Source organism: Lycium barbarum, chromosome 11 (genome assembly GCF_019175385.1).
Source record: "Lycium barbarum isolate Lr01 chromosome 11, ASM1917538v2, whole genome shotgun sequence".
Taxonomy (NCBI): Eukaryota; Viridiplantae; Streptophyta; class Magnoliopsida; order Solanales; family Solanaceae; genus Lycium; species Lycium barbarum.
The window spans coordinates 122,298,987-122,318,380 of record NC_083347.1 but is presented as its reverse complement, the minus strand read 5'-3'; the positions used below and the strand labels follow the sequence as shown (position 1 = coordinate 122,318,380).

At 34.4% G+C, this 19,394-nt stretch overlaps 1 protein-coding gene and 1 long non-coding RNA gene across 4 annotated transcripts; both read right to left on the bottom strand.

Annotated features, from left to right (window-relative positions):
* Positions 1–273: 273 nt before the first annotated feature.
* Positions 274–2,819, bottom strand: LOC132619296 (ankyrin repeat-containing protein ITN1-like). 3 transcript variants are annotated; one of them, XM_060334243.1, is made up of 3 exons: positions 2,200–2,819; positions 1,946–2,118; positions 274–1,371 (listed from the first exon to the last, which is right to left on the bottom strand). In XM_060334243.1, exons 1-3 carry the CDS (start codon positions 2,516–2,518, stop codon positions 532–534), a joined length of 1,332 nt encoding a protein of 443 aa, XP_060190226.1. In that variant the 5' UTR covers positions 2,519–2,819; the 3' UTR covers positions 274–531. The 3 variants fall into 3 exon arrangements, with proteins under 3 accessions (XP_060190226.1, XP_060190224.1, XP_060190225.1); XM_060334241.1 differs by having other exon boundaries at positions 276–1,371; positions 1,946–2,534; positions 2,622–2,817; XM_060334242.1 differs by having other exon boundaries at positions 276–1,371; positions 1,946–2,534; positions 2,694–2,777.
* A 10,912-nt stretch (positions 2,820–13,731) lies between these two features.
* On the bottom strand, positions 13,732–16,173 carry LOC132617942 (uncharacterized). Its single transcript, XR_009573900.1, has 3 exons — positions 15,654–16,173; positions 15,107–15,152; positions 13,732–14,187 (listed from the first exon to the last, which is right to left on the bottom strand). It is a non-coding gene; the product is annotated as an uncharacterized LOC132617942 (long non-coding RNA).
* Positions 16,174–19,394: the final 3,221 nt, after the last annotated feature.

Below are 19,394 nucleotides of genomic sequence, written 5' to 3'. Positions count from 1 at the left end.
AACAAGTCTTAGATATTTTTGGGACCGTAAATCATCTCACAAAGTTAAATTGTTTGTAAATATAGAAATGCGTCAATCTTTTTGAAACAAACTAATAAGAAAATTAAAACAATCTTTTTGGGACGGAGGAAGTAATATATTTTGGCTTTAAGCCACCAAATTCGTTAAGCCGCCCCTGTTGTTAATTTGTCAATACTGTCTGGTTTCATTTTTGTGATTGAATAAATAGATAATGACTAGAAAAGAGAACTTCTTGAATTATAATCCCAATAGACCATGTATTCAAAGTGAATGTATTAACTATATGCACAATGAAGCTAAGAAGTTAGGAAGAAGCTCTGTTTGATTAGCTTTTTCTTTTTTCCCAATTAGAAAGCTAACATGGCGAAAGCTGAGAAAGGATACCAATTATTTTGTTTGGACTTGTCTATGCTTTTGAACTCTTTTAACATGTGACAATGAAATGAGATACCCAAAATAAGCATGAATACTTCTTGTAATGGCTTGAGTCCTATATATTAATGAAACATATCAAACGTTGACATAATTAATTGAATTTGCAGATTTTAGTGATGATGATGATCTTATCCCATGCTTCTTTTTCTGCCATATACGCAACAAACGTATTGTGTTTCCGAGTAGAAGTAGTGCCATTAAGCCACACCATACCGTAATTCCAATTTCAATGACCTCACCAAGTGCTACACTGTCCTTCTTAGGTGTGAGGATGTAAATGGATATGCCATAAGTGAGTGCTGCTGAGGTTACTGTTAACCACATGATAGCCATCAAACCCCACATGAAAAGCCTGAGCCTGAAGGGCAATCCACTTATCAACAGCAAGATTGTGCTGAGAGAAGAGACAAAGGCAATGGTGTTGGCACGAAGGAAACATCGATACGCTTTGGCATGATTATAAGCCATTACTGCTTCCCCTGCTTTATGTGAGGGTATTCCCTGATCATTCAATTTTCCATTTTCTTGCCAAACACCTCCTGGAGGGTTCACTCCAGCTTGGAATGCCATAGTTGCAATAAGTGAGGCCACCACCATTATTGTTTCACGTTTCTTGGAAAGCCAATCGCCTTTTGATGGGGGTTTTTTGGCCTGATTTTCTCCTAAATATGCTGGTGTTGAAGATACTTGAGAATGGTTATTTCCACCAGTGTCATTGGAAATTTTGGTACTATTTTGAATGATGGATACTGAAATATCCTTTGCCCTTAAGCCTCCAGCTTCTCTAAGACACTCTCCAATGGATAGATCATTCATGTCCCTCCGACTCTGTGCTAAAATATCTAATGCTGTATTCCCATTAGCATCCATTGCATTCACATCTATTTGATTGTTTTTTAGTAAGTACTTGGCAGTCTGCAAGATTGGTAAATGGTTTAGTTACTACAACAACAACAACAAGCCCAGTAGAATCCCACCATGTGGGGTCTGCGGAGGGTGAAGTGTACGCAGACCTAACTCCCACCTTGAAGGGTAGAGAAGTGGTTTAGTTACTATTATAAGAAAATGAAATCAATACTTTTGGCTGAATATACCAATAGCTCTTTAGACACTTCTGATTCATATTTTGGAAAGGTTTCTCCGAGTATTCACAAGCACCAATTACATGTATTAACTAATCACATAAAATATGTCTCATCCTTTAATTATACACATCAACATCAATGGAAAATGCATGAGATTTTATGTCTCATTGAGATTAATGTATTTGATTAAAGGCGACTATTTTAATTAGTTAATCTGTCTACTTAATAGATGCTTGAGAATGCACGCAAAAGTTTTTTCAGAATTTTGAGTTGGAGGTGTCTAATAGGAAAAATCTATCAAATGTTCATGTGCTTAATCGAAACATGACGTAGTTCGAATGTCGATAGGTTTAAGGGGTTGTCGATGTATTCCGCCACTTCTTTTCTAAGGAACAAAGTCTTACCTCAATTTGCTTATCAGCAACAGCCAAAAGCAAAATGGCGTGGCCATCACCATCCTTTGCATTCAAGAACTCATGGTCCCATCCAATCTCCATTAGCACCTTGAGAACCTCCAGCTGATTATGCTTCACACATAAATGCAAGACGTTTTCTCCATTGATCGTCGTTCCTAGAGCTGCATGAGGCCTGATATGTATTAGTTCTTTGATGACTTCAACTCGACCTTTGATTGCTGCAAGATGTAGAGGATTTCTACCATCGCGATCACAAGCCAGGCACATTTCAGGATTCACCACCAACAACATCTTGACAATTTGCAGGTGCCCTTTGGCTGAAGCTAAGTGAAGAGCAGATGACTTTCGCGAATCTAATTCAGCAGCAAGATGAGGATTGTGAGCAAGAATTAACCTCACAAACTCAATATGCCCGCGCATCGCTGCTATGTGCAAAGGAGTTTCATTGAAGCAAGTTAAGGTCAGTCTATCAAGAATCAAAGCATCTTGTTGAAGTAATTCTTGTAAAGCTCTCACATCTCCTTCAACTGCAGCTTCATAGAGTCTCTTCTCAGTATCCATCTTCCTCTATCAGATTCTTCAAAAAAAAAAAAAAAAAAAAATTGGTTAATAAAATGAGGCAGGATAACAAGATATTTATAGACTCTGTTTATGCATGATATACGGTGTCGGTGTTAGTCCCTATAAACCCATTTGAAAAGAAGATTTTGTACTGAAGAAATTTTTATATGCATACGTTTCCAAGGTTTTAGTTTATGCAACACAATTAGTTTGGTATGCGAGATTATATAACCAAACATATTCCATGAGTTGAGATATCTAATGATATTTATATTTTATCCACCTTTTATATGGGATAGTAAAGTAATATATTCCATCATTTATTAGAAACGGCGGGATGAAATAATATCAGGATTAGCTGATACCCCAAACCAAACATGGATAAGTTAATTCCAAATTTTATTCGAGACTATTATTCTTATTCCTTGTACAAACAGCTTTATACTATACTTATTTTGTCGTTTCAAATATTACTCCACTTTCCTTCTTTTATATTTTTCACAGTAAAATTTTATTGTTAACTTTTTTATTAATTGTTTTTCTACTTCAAATTAATTCCTTACTTATTTAAACTTTGAATCATCGGATTCGGATATGATGTAGAATAAGATAGGAAAGAAAGCAACAAGGGAATTAAGATAAACCCCAAATTAAAAGCAAAAAATAAGATATTCATTATACCCTAATTAGCTAACAAGTATAATTAAACCTATATGAAACCCTCAAGTGGATGGTAATCCCCTTGAAAACACTTTTGAATTATCTTGACACAAAGAAGAGAGATCTCAATTTTCACAAGTTCAATATCTCACTTAAATTTCATCTTTATAAGATCGTCTACTGATAGCGTCTTTAGAGTATATACCGAATCATTAAAGAGGCAAGTCCCTTTTGTACTATTGAAAAGAAGTATTTATACTAGTTCTATTATTACATACCGATGGCTTAAAATTCCTTAACTAGGCTTAAAAAAAGGAAAATATCCGAAATTATTAGATACCATAATCTAACTTCAAAATGTGGAGGTATTTTGTTGATTGGAGGCCTCCAACTCCTGAACTGGGAAGACAAACTTGGCCCATCTTCTTCTTTTATGGTTCCAAAGCCTCCAACACGTAATTCATGATTTTTCATGGCCGGATAAGTTGTACACTTTGTTAGGCTTCCCAGCGCCTCCTCCAAGGTTCATGATAAGCATTTGCAAGTCTTTTAGAACCTTAGCTTGGGACCTTGTGAATTGCTTTGGTGGTTAATTATATGCCGATTAAACATCATAATACCTGCAATAATAAGTCCTTTCATGCCACTAATACACTTCTTTAAATTACATCTTGTGCATAAATAATAAATACTCCCTCCGTCTCATTTTAAGTGTCTTAGTTTGACTCGGCACGGAGTTTAAGAAATAACAAAAAACTTTTAAATTTGTGATCTTAAAATAAAGATGTGTCTAATGTACTAAAATATCATTTGAATCTTGTGGTTATAAACTTGTCATTTAGGATGTTTGAATTGTCAACTTACTAAGCATAGAAAGAGACGCTCTTTTTAGGACAAACCAAAAAAAAAAAGTAAGACACTTACAGACGTGTACAAGGAAGTATTTGCTGAAGAAAACCCTAGAAATCAAGGGAAGAGGTATTATGTGGCAAATTGAAGGAAACATGATTTGTGAATGTGTACAGGTATTGTGTTGAAATAGAAATAGAAATACAGTACACGTGTGTATAAAGAGGCATAACAAATTCAATGACCAATGAGATTGGTCCATGTTTATAGTACAATTGACATTACTCCTAGTACAATAATTGATAGCAGTGTCTGTACCTCTTTCATGCTTATATATAATAGAAGTGTTTTTAATTTTATTTTATTGGCTTAATACCTAGATAGCCCCTTAAACTTAACATATTTATAAGATAGAAACTTAAATTTAGTTAGCGACCAGATAGACATTTAAACTTAGCAAAAGTGTATCTTTTAAACACTCGTGTACATAAGATCAAGTGTGTGAAATACACTTGCTTATGATGTGTTGAGTGGACCAATTATTGAATAACACATGTAATATTTTAAAAAGTTTATAAAAATATAACTAAATTATCTATTAAAAATTTGAAAAGTACAGATGTTAAAGAAATATAATACCAAAAAAGAAAAACAAACCCCTCCCACCCACTACCCCTTTACTCCCCACCACCTCCCCACACCAAACCAATTGTCCATCTTCTTCCCAAAAAAACTCCGGCCCTTCAAAACACTCACTCAATTTGGTCATATAAGTTAAAAAACTTTGCTTAGAATTAGACTTCACCTTCAGACTTTCTCCCAGTTTTGACGCCATAAACCACACCCAAGAATACCCATTTCTTGAGTACAAGATTTGATGTTTAGAAATATCCATGTGTTGGGTTTAATGCTTCATTTTCATAGTAAGCGCATTAGAAACATCAAAAGATTTATTTGTATAATTGTATCTTATTGGGTTTTCTTCTATAAAATTATATTTTCTGGTGATATATTAATAATTTAATAACCAAAAAAAGGTCATTGTAGCTATGGAGAACATGAAGCTAATGGTGAAGGACAAGAATATGAGGATATCAGTGGAGGAGTTACGAAACCCACATGGAATTGTTTTTGGAAAATGTAAAAAGTCAATTACATATGTAAAGTAATTTGAGTAAATAAGAGAAAGCATAATTTGAGTTATTCAATCGCTCAGTTGTGGGTGCAAAACATGCATTTGTCATGTCATCGTGAGATGCCTAAGAGATACACTTTTGTCAAGTTTACGGGTCCATCTGATCACTAATAAAGTTTAAATGTCTATCTTACAAAACGTGTCAAGTTTAAGGGGCTATCTAGGTATTAAGTCTATTTTATTTACGCTTTGAATTTTTAAAATGTTATCTTTTACTTAAAACAAAATCAATTTAAATTATAGCTATAAATAGATATTTAGTTAGATGTATCAAACACAATATTTGGGTCAATGTAATAACACTATTTTGTCATATAAGTGGCATCTATCTTGACATTCATAGCTATTTTACAATAATTTTTCATTTTGTGTAGAATTTATAATTTATTGACATGTGCAATGCACGTACGCTAAAACTAATATCGAATAAATTAGTACAGAGAGTATTACTTTTTTGAAATTTCACAATTTCTATGTCCAAACGCCACTAAAATAAAATTGATTCAAGTAAATTCACAGAACAAGTTTTGCTTGACCCTCACCTTCTTCTAGTTCAGATATGCATTGTTGCAATTGCCATAATTTAGAAAAGCAAAAAGGAGGGAGAATTACTCTTGTGGTAGCTAACATAGGTAAAATTTCTATAAAAATAAGATTGTTAGTGCAATCATATGGAGATTTCATTTTTTTTTTTGGTTTCCACTCGGAGCCCTACTAAATTCGGACACACGTCGTGTAGATTCCATCAGGAAAAGTGTCCTACTAAGTGTTGGGATCGAAATAACATGACGTTATGTGAAAGCTAATAATTACAAATCTTGAATGATAATGAATCAAGCAACAATGAAAAACTATAAAAAAAAAAAAAAAGACTTTGATAATATGATATGGGGTTGGTTAATTGACCTACATATGAAAACTAATATGAAAGAAATTCATAAAACTATTGAAAAAAAAATCTCACCTTAAACAAGACTTCATTCGAGGACTATATTGTGAATACTACTGTGTTGTTTTGTGTGAAAGAAGAATCCTCAATTTATAAAAATACAAAAAATTTCTCCAAGAAAGTATTAGTCAAATATGGAAGAGATCCTTTTCACCCAGAAAACCTTTTCCACCAAGAAAGGAATTCTAATTATTTCTTTCTTAACTATTTACAACCACACAAATATCTAATACTTATTTTAGGTCATAAATTTAAAAAAAAATTATTTTTTCTTAAATTCCCAGCCTAGTTAAATGGTGAGAAAGGAGTGGAATTTACATGTCCTTTTCAGCCAGAAGTGATTTTTTTATCAAATCATGCCGCTCCCCCCACCCCACCCCCACTCCCACCCCAAACAAGGGTTGCTCACTTTATTAGTATTAGTGCTTTAATTTCAACTAAAGGTGAAAAAAGTTCACAATCCATTGCTGTGGTCTTTGTTTATTGAGAAAACAAAGTAGGTAATATTCCCGTTTTGTTGCTATGGTCTTTTTCTTTTGAGTTTTGTCTCAGTCATTCATCAAACACCCTACATGAAAAATATTTATGTCAAGTGGTTCATATTTTGAGTTTGTTACACGGTTTAGTCATTATTTATGTATAGATTTTTATATAAGGTTGATATATATGTATAATACATTTCTCCAGATATAATGTTAGTAAATAATATTGTATAAACTGAAAATATAGTTACGTGGCGTAATAATTTATGTTGGGCTATATCTATATTTTTTAAATTCCTCCGACCCCCCCCCCCCCCCCAAACCTTTTTTTATTGAGCTCTATTTCAATCATTTCATCAAACACCTTACATGCAAATAGGAGTTACTCACTTTATTAAGTATTGGTGCCTCAGCTTAAGGTAGACAAATTTTCACAATCCATTGCCATGGTCTTTGTTTATTGTGAAAAAACAAAAAATAAAAAGGTAATATTTGCTATGGTCTTTGTTTATTGAGTTTTGTTTCAGTCATTTCATCAAACATCTTTCACGCAATTCATGAGTTGCTTGCTTTATTAATTATTAGTGCTTTCGTTTCAAAGGTGAATATTCTGTTCACAATCCATTGTTAGGTCTATGGTTATTGAGAATAAGTGAAAGCCAGTAGCCCCGCTGTCTCAAAATAATAGCATATTTGGTCAAGATTTTAAAATCAGCTTATTTTAAAAAATATTTTTTTAAAGTACTTTTCAAAAAAGTACTTTTAGCGAAAGCAATTTGTGTTTGACCAATTAATTTAAAAAGCACTTTTGAGCAACAATTAGTGTTTGACCAAACTTCTAAAAAGTGTTTCTATGTGTATTTTTCTCAAAAGTATTTTTTGACAAAAGTTATATCTTTAGCTTCTGCTATTTTTCGGAAACACTTATTTTCTCCCAAAAAGCTTAGCCAAACACCTCACTTTTTCAAATAAGCACTTATTGAAATAATAAGTATTTTGGGGGGAAAATAAGTTTGGCCAAATAGGCTATAAGTCTCTTTAGCTCCTTTGACGCCCATTAAGAAAATAATATATATAGCGTATAGTTTATTGAGCTACCCCTATTTGTTAGATGATTCTTGAGAATTGAGCATTAGTTAGACGAATTAGTTCTTGAATACTCCCTCCGTCCCAATTTATATTGCATCATTTGACTTGACACAAAGTTTAAGAAAGAAAGGAATGACTTTTGAAATTTGTAATCCGAAACAAGCTTTATATAATTGGGTGGTTGCAGTTAAATTGTTTCTAACTATAAAAATGTGACATTTTTTTTGGGACAAACTAAAAAGGAAAGTGTTTCATATAAATTAGGATAGAGGAAGTATTTGGAAACAATTACTTTTTTGTCTTGCATTTCTAAAGCGACACTAATTTTGAGACAATTTTTTTTTTTTGCTAAAACGACACTTATTTTAAGACGGAGGGAGTAATAATATCTCCGTTCTATTGCGATGGTCTTTTCTATATTGGGTTTTGTCTCAGTCATTTCATCAAACAGCTTCCACACAAATCAGGAATTGCTCACTTTAATAGTATTGATAGTGTGTTGATTTAATCAAAAGGTGATAAATTCGCCATTCATTGTCGTGGTCATTGTTTATTGAGAATAAGAGAAAGAAGGCAATATCCCTGTCGAATTCTTTGTTTATTGAGTTTTCTCTCAGTCATTTCATCGAACAGCTTCCACGCAAGTCACGAGTTGCTGTAATTTTACAAAAAATATGCCCTTTTTTAGTAGTGGATTGTGGGAGTGAACTGATTCTCTGTAAAGTATATATATTGGAGCAGGTACTGCAGATGCGGATCCAAAATTTAAACTCTATAAATTCAACCTTTAAGGTTCTTTAAAAATTATGGTTCCTATCTATTATTTATTGTAATTTTAACAGACTTTACACATGATTTGAGGATGTTTGACTAAGTTTATAAGCCGGTTAAACTAGCTTACAAACACTTTTTAACTTACCTACATATTTGGTAAATACTGTCGTTTGGTTGGAAAAAAGTTATCCCAGAATTACTTATCCTGAGATTAGTTATCCTATCCTCTCAAAGGAATAAAATAACACAACAATCCCGGAATAACTAATTCCGGGATTAGTTATACCGTAATTTTATTCCAACCAAACATGGGATAAACTTATCTCAAATTTAATCTCGAGATTATTTATCTCTTATCCCTTGTATCAAACGAGCCCGGGGTTGATTGGTAGCTGGTTAGAGTTATGCAGGTATTTAGTAATACAAGGATTAGTTATGAGGAAATTTATGTATTATTTTATGCAGGGTTTGGTTATTTATGTATTATCAGTCCACCTTCAATCTTGAGAAAACAATACACAGAGTCCCTCATAACTTATAGAATCTTCTTGGGTTAACGATCATACTGTTGAAGAAAACCAATCGCATACAACAATAACTAATTAATACACAATGAATTAATATGGCAGAATTTAATGAAACTCACTAAATAAGGTAGATTATAGTTATTTATTTAATTAAAAAAATGAGGGGAAAATATAAAAAAGGTAAAAAAAGAGGAGATAAAAAGATAAATAAGAATGATGATCATAGAGATGTGTCACATCACCTTGTTTATGTCAAACTTTATATTATATATTGATTTTTAACATTTAAGCGGTACGTTATAAGATTTAAAAAATATTCTGATATATTATAAATTATTTTGTGTTAACATTATAAATTCAAAAATTCCACTTTTTTTTTAAAAAAAATCGTGTCTAATTAATTAAATTAAAACATGCGAAATAAAGCAGATAAAGAACTTTGAATTTCAACTAGGAAAGGGGCATCAAAGCCATCTTATTCCACCACCTAAACAACTCAATCAGTTAAATTTGTCTATGTATTATTTGAAGTTGCCAGATTTTATTTTTCACTGTATTCTTAAGTCCATTTATACCTTTGTAGTTACCAAATTTGGACTTTTGTAGTTACCAAATTTGCATTGTATCACCATTGCCATAATAGGTGTTCCCGCACAATAAGCTCCATGTTTTCAAATTCTCATAATTAAAGGTTCCAAATCAATTTACCTTTCAACTTTTGATTTTAATAATTTAAAATGATGCACAAATTTGAATTTCATTAGGAATCAAAAACAAATTCGAAATTTTTATCGTAAGTAAAAGCCAACACTCTAGCAGGGCAAAAATATGGAATGGAGCACATCAAGATACAAAATTTATAAAAACATCTTTTGCTGTACAATCAACTAGGGGTGTACAAAGTAAACCGACAAACCCTAACTAGGGGTGTACAAAGTAAACCGACAAACCGCACCAAACTGATAAACCGAGTCAAATCGAGAAAAAATCCCGACTAGTGGTTTGGTTTGACTTGGTTTGGTGTTGAGAAAAAAAATCCGATCATAATTGGGTTGGTTTGGTTTTAACTTAAAAAAGTCAAACCGAACCAAACCAACCCGATATTACATGTTTAATTTTTAAAATATTTTATACATAAAAATATTTATTTGTAATGGAATTTATAGATATTTCTTTTATTTTTTCGTAGGTATTTTTTATCTATTATCATATTATTCAAGCTTGAACTTAGAATTTTGAATGTCAATAAGTTTTATATTCTATGGATATTTGTAACTCAAATAAAGTTCAAACCAAAACCATCTCAACACTAACGCTAACAAAAGAAATTTACACTAGGAATGACAATAATGTTGGATATCTATTCTTTAGTTTTGCATAATTAGTTTAGAGAGTGAAAATACATAACTTAAGTATTTTTTCTTTTTCATGTAACTAATACTTATTAGCCGTGCTTATTTTAGCATGTCTTAGTATTTTTAGATTATGACCATTTTCTTTATGGCTTGTTAATTAGCAATATTTATTTTAATCGATTTTATTAGTTTTTGTTGAATATTTTAATACTATGTTATCACTCTTCTCACATTTTGTGTTATTTTCTTAAGAAACACCTTAATTATATAGTTGTATCTTACTAGGACAGAAATATTTGAAGTAAAAGTTATATGTATTGTATCAAGACTATTCCGAAAAAAGAAAAAAAACGAAAAATCCAAGAAAACCGAATAACCCGAGAAAACCCGAGGTCGAAAAACCCGAATTTTATTGATTGGGTTTGGTGTATAAATTAAAAAACCCGACACAATTGGTTTGGTTTGGTGTTTAAAAATCCGAACCAATCCGGTCCGTATACACCCCTACAACCAATAATATGTATTGCTCTAGCACACTGTTTAGGAGAGGCAATGACTACAATATATTTGGCAGCTAGCAAAGCAACTAATTTTTCAACTTTCAAACAACTGAATCAAGTATATAAAAATACTAATTTAGCAAATACTGTTGAAATTATTATTCAAAGTGGGAGGAAACCAAATGTGCAAGTCACGTGCATTTTTTCATCCGAATGCATCGTTAGGGTTAGTCTTGTTTTCGCACAATTGTTTTTAGTGTTAGTACTAAATTCTTGAACAGATAAATAAGAGGAAAATTAAAGTTCAGTTTATTAGTGAGTGAGTGAGTGAGAGAGAGAATAATAGGTAATAGCTAATCTAAAGGTACATCCGCGCATAGCGCTTGCATGTAGGGGTGTACATGGACCGGGTTGGTTCGGATATTTTAAACACCAAACCAAACCAATTGCGTCGGGTTTTAAAATTTATACACCAAACCAAACCAATAAAATTCGGGTTTTTCAACCTCGGATTTTCTCGGGTTGTTCGGTTTTCTCGGATTTTTCGGGTTTTTTTCGGAATAGTCTTGATACAAAACTTTTAACTTTTACTTTAAATATTTCTTTAGTCCTAGTAAGATACAATTATATAATTAAGGTGTTTCTTAAGAAAATAACACAAAATGTGGGAAGAGTGATGACATTGTATTAAAATATTCAACAAAAGCTAATATAATCGGTTAAAATAAATATTGCTAATTAACAAGCCATAAAAGAAAATGACCATAATCTAAAAATACGAAGTCATACGAAAATAAGTATTAATTATATGACAAAGAAAAAAAACTTAAATTATGTATTTTACTCTCTAAATCAATTATGCAAAACTAAAAAATAGATATCCAACATTATTGTCATTTCTAGTGGTAAATTGAATTTCTTTTGTTAGGATTAGTGTTGAGTTGGTTTTGGTTTGGACTTTATTTGAGTTACTAACATCCATAGGATATAAAACTTATTGACATTCAAAATTCTAAGTTCAAGCTTGAATAATATGATAATAGATAAAAAATTACGAAAAAATTAAGAAATATTTATAAATTACTTTACAAATAAATATTTTTATGTATAAAATATTTTAAAAATTGAATACATGTAATGTCGGGTTGGTTTGGTTCGGTTTGACTTTTTTTAGTTAAAACCAAACCAAACCAATTATGGTCGGGTTTTTTTCTCCAACACCAAACCAAGTCAAACCAAACCACTAGTCGGATTTTTTTCTCGGTTTGACTCGGTTTATCGGTTTGGTGCGGTTTGTCGGTTTACTTTGTACACTCCTACTTGCATGTTCTTTTAATCATGCATTCATTATGTGTACAGTATCAGTGGCGTACGCAGAGGTGAGCACTTACAAATTATTTTAAAATGAATGCATGATTAAAAGAAGATGCACGCGCTACATGATAATGAAGAATTCAATTTCCAGGACATATTCAGTTATAAGCAAATTGAAGAATTCAATTCCTAGCACTTTTTATAAATTTCCTCCAAATCTATGAATGACAAGGGATGCTTCCTCACACCCAGGAGTCACCTTCCTCTCACCCATCATTGAAGCTTCCTCACACCTTCCTCCTAGCTTCCTCCTACCTAGTTTTGGTCCTATAAATAGAGAAGCTTGTAAAGCTTTCTATCATCAGATATTAGATCATCACAGCACAACCAAGAAGAGTTGTGTAATATCCTTGAGAGATTTGTGAGGTGTCTTTTGAGAGTTTTTTTGTTAGAGCTTGTATGTCTCTTCTTTCTATTCTTGAAAGTAATAGAAGTATTTTTCTCTCATATTTGCTCGATACTTTAATTCCCCCAACAAGTGGTATCAGAGCCTGGTTGAGCTTTTGATATATTTTTTTCAGATTTTTTTTTCAGAAAAAAAAGCTACTGTCTGAAAAATCGTGTTTTTCAATTTTGCTCGGAATTGCAATCTGATTATACCATTGGATTCGTCTCGTCGAGAGGAGCAAACGGGTATTTTCCGGCGACCAACCGGCCACCGGAAGCCACCGCACGCGCCATGCACGCGCCGGCGGAAAGGCATACACGCCGCACGTGCCAATCAGGGGAGGAAGACGAGTTGTGTCATCGCTGACGTCGGCAGAACGTCAGCGCCACGCCAGACTGCGTCAGCAGCCTGCTGTGCTCCTGCATCAGCTTCCACGTCACCTGCCACGTCACTGGTCAGTTTTGTAATTTAAAAAAAATTGCAGTTTGGTCCCTCAATTTTTGAAAAATTATACTTTCTCCTATAATTTTTCAAAAACTGTATTTTGACCCCGAAAGAGTCTACTCTACCAATTTCGGCCGTTCCGGACACAACGGTGCTGCCCGTTTTTCAAAATTCTGCTCCAATTTTTCTCAAACAGAAAATCAAAATTATTTAGAAGGTGAAAATGACCATTGACGAGTCAACTTCATCTTCCGGAGCTATGATTATGCTCACGGCTACCAACTACACGCTGTGGAAACCTCGGATGGAAGATTTCCTCAGTTGTAAAGACCTTTTTGATCCAATAGAGCTGAAGGGTATTAATCCTAACCCGCCCAAGTCAATAGAGTGGAAGAAAATTAATAGAAAAACTATTGGTCAAATCCGACAATGGATTGATCATAGTGTCTTCCACCACGTTGCACAAGAAACCTGTCACGACCCAACCCCGTGGGCCGCGACTGCTGCCCTACTTGGACACCCAGACAGACAAACATATCAAATCGTAACACACTTATCCAAATCTAATCACATACATATAACGTATATAGGCACAAATATCACACGCTGCCTCAAATTATATCAAACTGTCTTAGACATATTTCAAACGCAACCATATGCATATACAGATATCAAAAAGCCGGCAAGGCTGTCAAATGTATCAAAAGCCGACAAGGCTATCAAATGTACCAAAAGCCGACAAGGCTATCAAATGTATCAAAAGCTGACAAGGCTATCAAATGGCACAACGGCCCAAAACACATATACGAATGCACGCCGACAAGGCTGCCATAACGAATGGGATCATACCAAACACACCCGTACAGGAGTAGGCACACACACCCACAAATACGTCTACAGACCTCTAAACAGACCAACAGAAACATATGGCAGAACAGGGCCCCGCCATACCCCTGAACAAATATATACATATGCATCAAACAAGTATATATACCAAAATGTAGGCTCCGGAATAAGAGGAGCGCTCCAAACAGCAGAAGAGGGTGTCCTAAACTGGTGGATCACCAAACTGTGCGTCTGTACCTGCGGGCATGAAACGCAGCCCCCCGAAGAAAAGGGGTCAGTACGAAATATGTACTGAGTATGCAAAACAGAAAATACAGGAACAAATCTGAGGCATAAACGAAATATTAGTACAGAACATAAGTATAAATCCAACATATCAAAATGTTTACTTTCAAAATATAAGTCATGCATAAGGTACAGAAGAATATGGTCGCCCGCCCGTCGATGGCGCCATAACACAGCATAACACCAGAATGTTTCAAATCTCCGTATCCCAGTCACATATCACATCACAACATAACGCCATACACAGCATAACACCAAATATATGTGGAACCCGACCCTCTTTTGCGAGTAGCTCGGTGAACCATAAACACAGCATAACTCCGGAGTATATCAAAGTGCGCACGACAACAGAACCGGCGAAAGATATAACAGAATGCACGAGCAGAGTCATGAGTAACCATATGCATAAAATCATTATCATAGACTCAAATATAAGTAAATGACCATACTTGAAATTCGAAATGATAATCATACCAAATCCTTTCAAAAGTCGTCCGAATTACATAAAGGAAAGTCGCGGGACCCACGGACGGGCATTGACCCGAGTCGGGCCCGCCTATGGAAAACATACTCATTATACATCATGCAAACTCCTATAAAAATATTGGAGCAATCCGAGCCTTGATGCAAAAGATATGGCATTTCGTAGTTACGGAATTCTTTAAAACAACTTTTTGTACAAAGTTTGGAAATCAATGCTTTGGAAGACATAATGGTTCATATTTCATCACATCATACATAAGAATGCCAAGAATATATATAAGGATCATAACGTACTCGGATTTCGAATTTAGAATTTCCTCGAGGCTCGTGATATAGTCTATTGAAAACTAAGGCATGCCAAAAGAAAGAAGGGTTGCGCTTTACATACCTGTTAGCGGCTATTCGTAATCCGTTCGTCTCGTCGCTCTTTTAGCCTATTTATATAAAAGTAACGTTATTGTTAGTAACTATATTATCTAGTTTACAAATCCATAGCCTATTTCTTATCGAACCTATATTCTAGCTTATACATATTCTCTTTTAAGATTTTCTATTATCTAAAATTTAGCGAAAATCCGGCAGCACTTCCCCTATATATTCACCTGTCCAAAATTTCCAATTGCTCTCCTGTTGACACAGAAATACCAACAACAACATATGGATACAATTACATTTTCAATTCCTTCAACTCAACACGAACAACAACGTGTTCATATCAACAAAATTTTAACTTTAACTTTCTAATCCTTTCGCCATATAATCCATGATAACAACAACTTAAAATAAATTTTTCGTGCCTAATTAGAGCAGCCCCTACACGGCTCATTTCATCTTTCAACATCAACATCCATAACTTTTTATTTCCATCATATATCCATAAACTTATACATGTTAAAATTGCCTCCAAAATGTGTATAAAAGAGATCAAACATTACCTTAATCAACTTGGCTTCTTAACCTTGCTAATCACTTGAATGTTACAACAATTTCACACCTCAAATTTTCCTTTTTCCCCAATCTGCCTAAAATAGAATAAAACATGTTGATGCTTGCCAAAAGAATTCACGTTGCTGGTTTAAAATACTCCATGTGAATATGTAATTTCATATGAGAATGAATCTCGTGCAAGAAGGTTGCTGCCCCAATTCCATATGATTTTTCTTTCCAAAAGAGAAATAATGTTTTGCTTTATTCTTTAGAAAGAAAGAAAATGCACTGTACGTTGCTCCTCCCTAAAAATTGAAATCTGAAACTTCCTTTACCTTCAGTAGGATATATAAGAAAAATAGGTGAGTAAACTTACCTTTATGGCAGTGGGGCCCACCCAATTAGTCCTTGTGTTTTGCAACAAGTCTAGATAGATACATATAGGTGGTAATAGTCATCACTTTCTCTTCAGCCCATGCACCCACGTGGACTAGTGCTACCACATTAAGCCACTAGTTCATTAATTGTTCCCACTAAAACTAATTTAATAAATTACCCAAGTAATTAATTTCTTAATCTCAATTCATTTATAAATTAATCATTTTTAATACACTCCATAGTCATTGTCATGATCATGTGACATAGCAGTAGTCCACAGTCCCTTTTTGTACACACAAAATATTATTTCCAATCACCGTCATTCACTTTCGAGTCTTAAATAATTTCGGAACCTCAAACTTTTATACCATGATCTCTTTATTTGCATACTTGAATGTGACTAAAATTCCATATAGTTCGTTATAACTTGTTCAATTTCTAAACTTTGACAAAACTTATTTTCTCCGATTCGTTTAACCTCCACGACACTTACTTATCACTTGTTAAACATAGCATAAATACTTATAACGTCATAAGTAATATTGTCCTTGAACTTATGTCAATTAACTTATGACAAATCCAATGCACAAAAATGTGGAATTTTAACAAATTCACGCACTAATAGTACGAAACACTTATCCTATCAATGTAATGTTCCTTATATTTACTAAAATTAATGCCTACCATTAATCCACGTAGTCACTACACCTTTTAATAGTAGCTATTCCATCCTTGCTGTCCCACTTAGCATTTAATATATAATACATATTTTCCAACTAAAAGGACTTTCTATATGTTACACTTGTAAACAAAAAGCACCATATGCTTCCTTCTATATTTTCATCTAGTAATCACTATATCTAATTGGTAACATAGTATTCATACGGTAATAATATAGCAATGGTGCATATATAAATATCTATCATACGTATTCTTCAATAATTCTCATAATAGAAAAAGATAGATTTTTATAAGAGAAAATAATTTATGTACCCATAACAAATAAAATCTCATTTCTAAATGTCCTCATACCGCACACATAATTAAAAATGTATCCCAGAAGTAGTAACAGTAATAACTATAGAAAATCATACTTATCAAATATTTACTAAAAGAGGTTTACTTAAAAAAAAAAAAATACCATATCAAGACCATATATAACAGTTTCAAAATTCATCAAACTTATTCCGTTACTAATGTCATTGAACTCGTACGCCTTCCAACTTGTGAAAATGCGGGATGTAACAAAACCGACGCTTATGCCCTTTGGAAGAAGTTGGAAGACATGTACCAGGCCAAGATCGCTCGGAACAAGGCCCTTCTGATGAGGCGCCTGGTCAATATGAAGCTCAAAAGTGGAACTTCTGTTGCCAAACATACCAGTGAGTTCCAGAGTCTGGTAAATCAATTATCTTGTGTAGAAATGTCACTTGGAGACGAAATGCAATCTCTACTACTTCTTAGTTCCCTTCCTGATAGTTGGGAAACCCTAGTTGTTACTCTCAGCAACTCAGCCCCAGATGGCAAACTTACCATGTCTGTGGTCAAGGATGAATTGTTCAATGAAGAGGCAAGAAGGAAAAACATGAGCACAGATCAGACTCATGCCTTTGTGACGGAGAATCGAGGAAAATCACAAGGAAAACAACAAAGAAACAGTAGAGGGAAATGGCAAAGTAGAGGCAAAAGTTTGGGGAGATCATCGGATGGCCGGAAACCTTCTTATACCTACCACCATTGAGGTATAGAGGGTCACATAAAGAAGAATTGCTAAAAATGTCTAGAGGAGCGAGGCAAGAGCAGTTCTCAACCGAAAAACAAGGGTGGTGAAGCGCTCATCACAATCTCAGATGATGTAGCGTATTGTACTACCCATGATGAGACATGCCTTCACGTCTCAAGAGAATACACGTAATGGGTGGTAGATACTGCAGCATCCTACCACGTAACTCCCCACAGGTACTACTTCACAACATACAAAGCTAGAGACTTTAGAGCGGTGAAGATGGGTAATTCCAGTTCCTCTGGAAAAGCCGAAATTGGTGATGTACATATAAAGACAGGTACCGGGAGCACAATCACTTTTAAGGATGTCAGACATGTGCCAGATCTTCGGCTCAATCTCCTGTCAGTGGTATCTCTTGACAAACAAGGGTATGAAAACCATTTTAGCAGAGGCATATGGAAAATGTCAAAAGGCGTTTTTACAATCGCTCGAGGACATGTTTGTGGCACATTGTACAAAACACATTTGAGAATTTGTACAGACAGCCTCAACATTGCAGAGGAGGCTTCTCAGGATTTATAGCACCAGAGACTCGGCCACATGAGCGAGAAAGGGTTGACTACCTTGATGAAGAAGAATCTTATCAATGTTGACAAGAACGCTACACTGTGTCCTTGCAATCATTGTTTATTCGGTAAGCAACACAGAGTCTCATTTAATTTCACTTCAACAAGAAGATCAGAGTTGTTAAGTTTGGTACACTCTGATGTCTGCGGTCCTATGGAGGTTGAATCACTCGGTGGAAGCAGATATTTTCTGACTTTTATCGATGATGCTTCTCGGAAAATGTGGGTGTATTTCCTGAAGACGAAGGACCAGGTGTTCGAGTGCTTCAAGTCATTTCACGTCTTGGTAGAACGTGAAACGAGAAAGAAGCTAAAATGTCTCCGTTCTGATAATGGAGGCGAGTATACTTCCAAGGCGTTCGATGCATATTGCAAAGCATATGGCATTCAACATGAGAAGTCAGTACCACGCACCCCTCAGCACAATAGTGTTGCTGAAAGAATGAACCGGACTATCATGGAGCATGCTGAACATGGCTAAACTTCCAAAGCCATTTTTGGGAGAAGCAGTCAATACCACATGTTATCTCATCAACCGATCACCTTCAGTACCACTCAACTTTGAAGTTCTAGAGAGGCTATGGACAGGTAAGGATCCTACATACTCACATCTTAGAGTATTTGGTTGTTCATCATATGCACATGTATCCAAAGAGCTCAGGCAGAAGCTTGATGCGAGAACTATACCATGCATTTTCATTGGCTACGAAAATGAAGAGTTTGGATACAGGTTATGGGATCCTAAGGAGAAAAAAGTGATCAGAAGCAGGGACGTTGTGTTTCACGAAAATTTGACAATAGAAGACATTGAAAAATCCACAATGTCTCAGAAGTCAAATGAGGGTGCTCAAGTTTCAAATGAAGCACCAGAATTGTTCTTGAGAAATAATGACAAAGTGCCAGAAGAAAATTCAGAAGCAGAAGAAGATGAGGAGACAGAAGAGAGTGCTGAGCAAGGGGAGCCACAACCCACCTCACCAGAACCATCACACGACACAGATGATGGTAGTTCTTCTCAG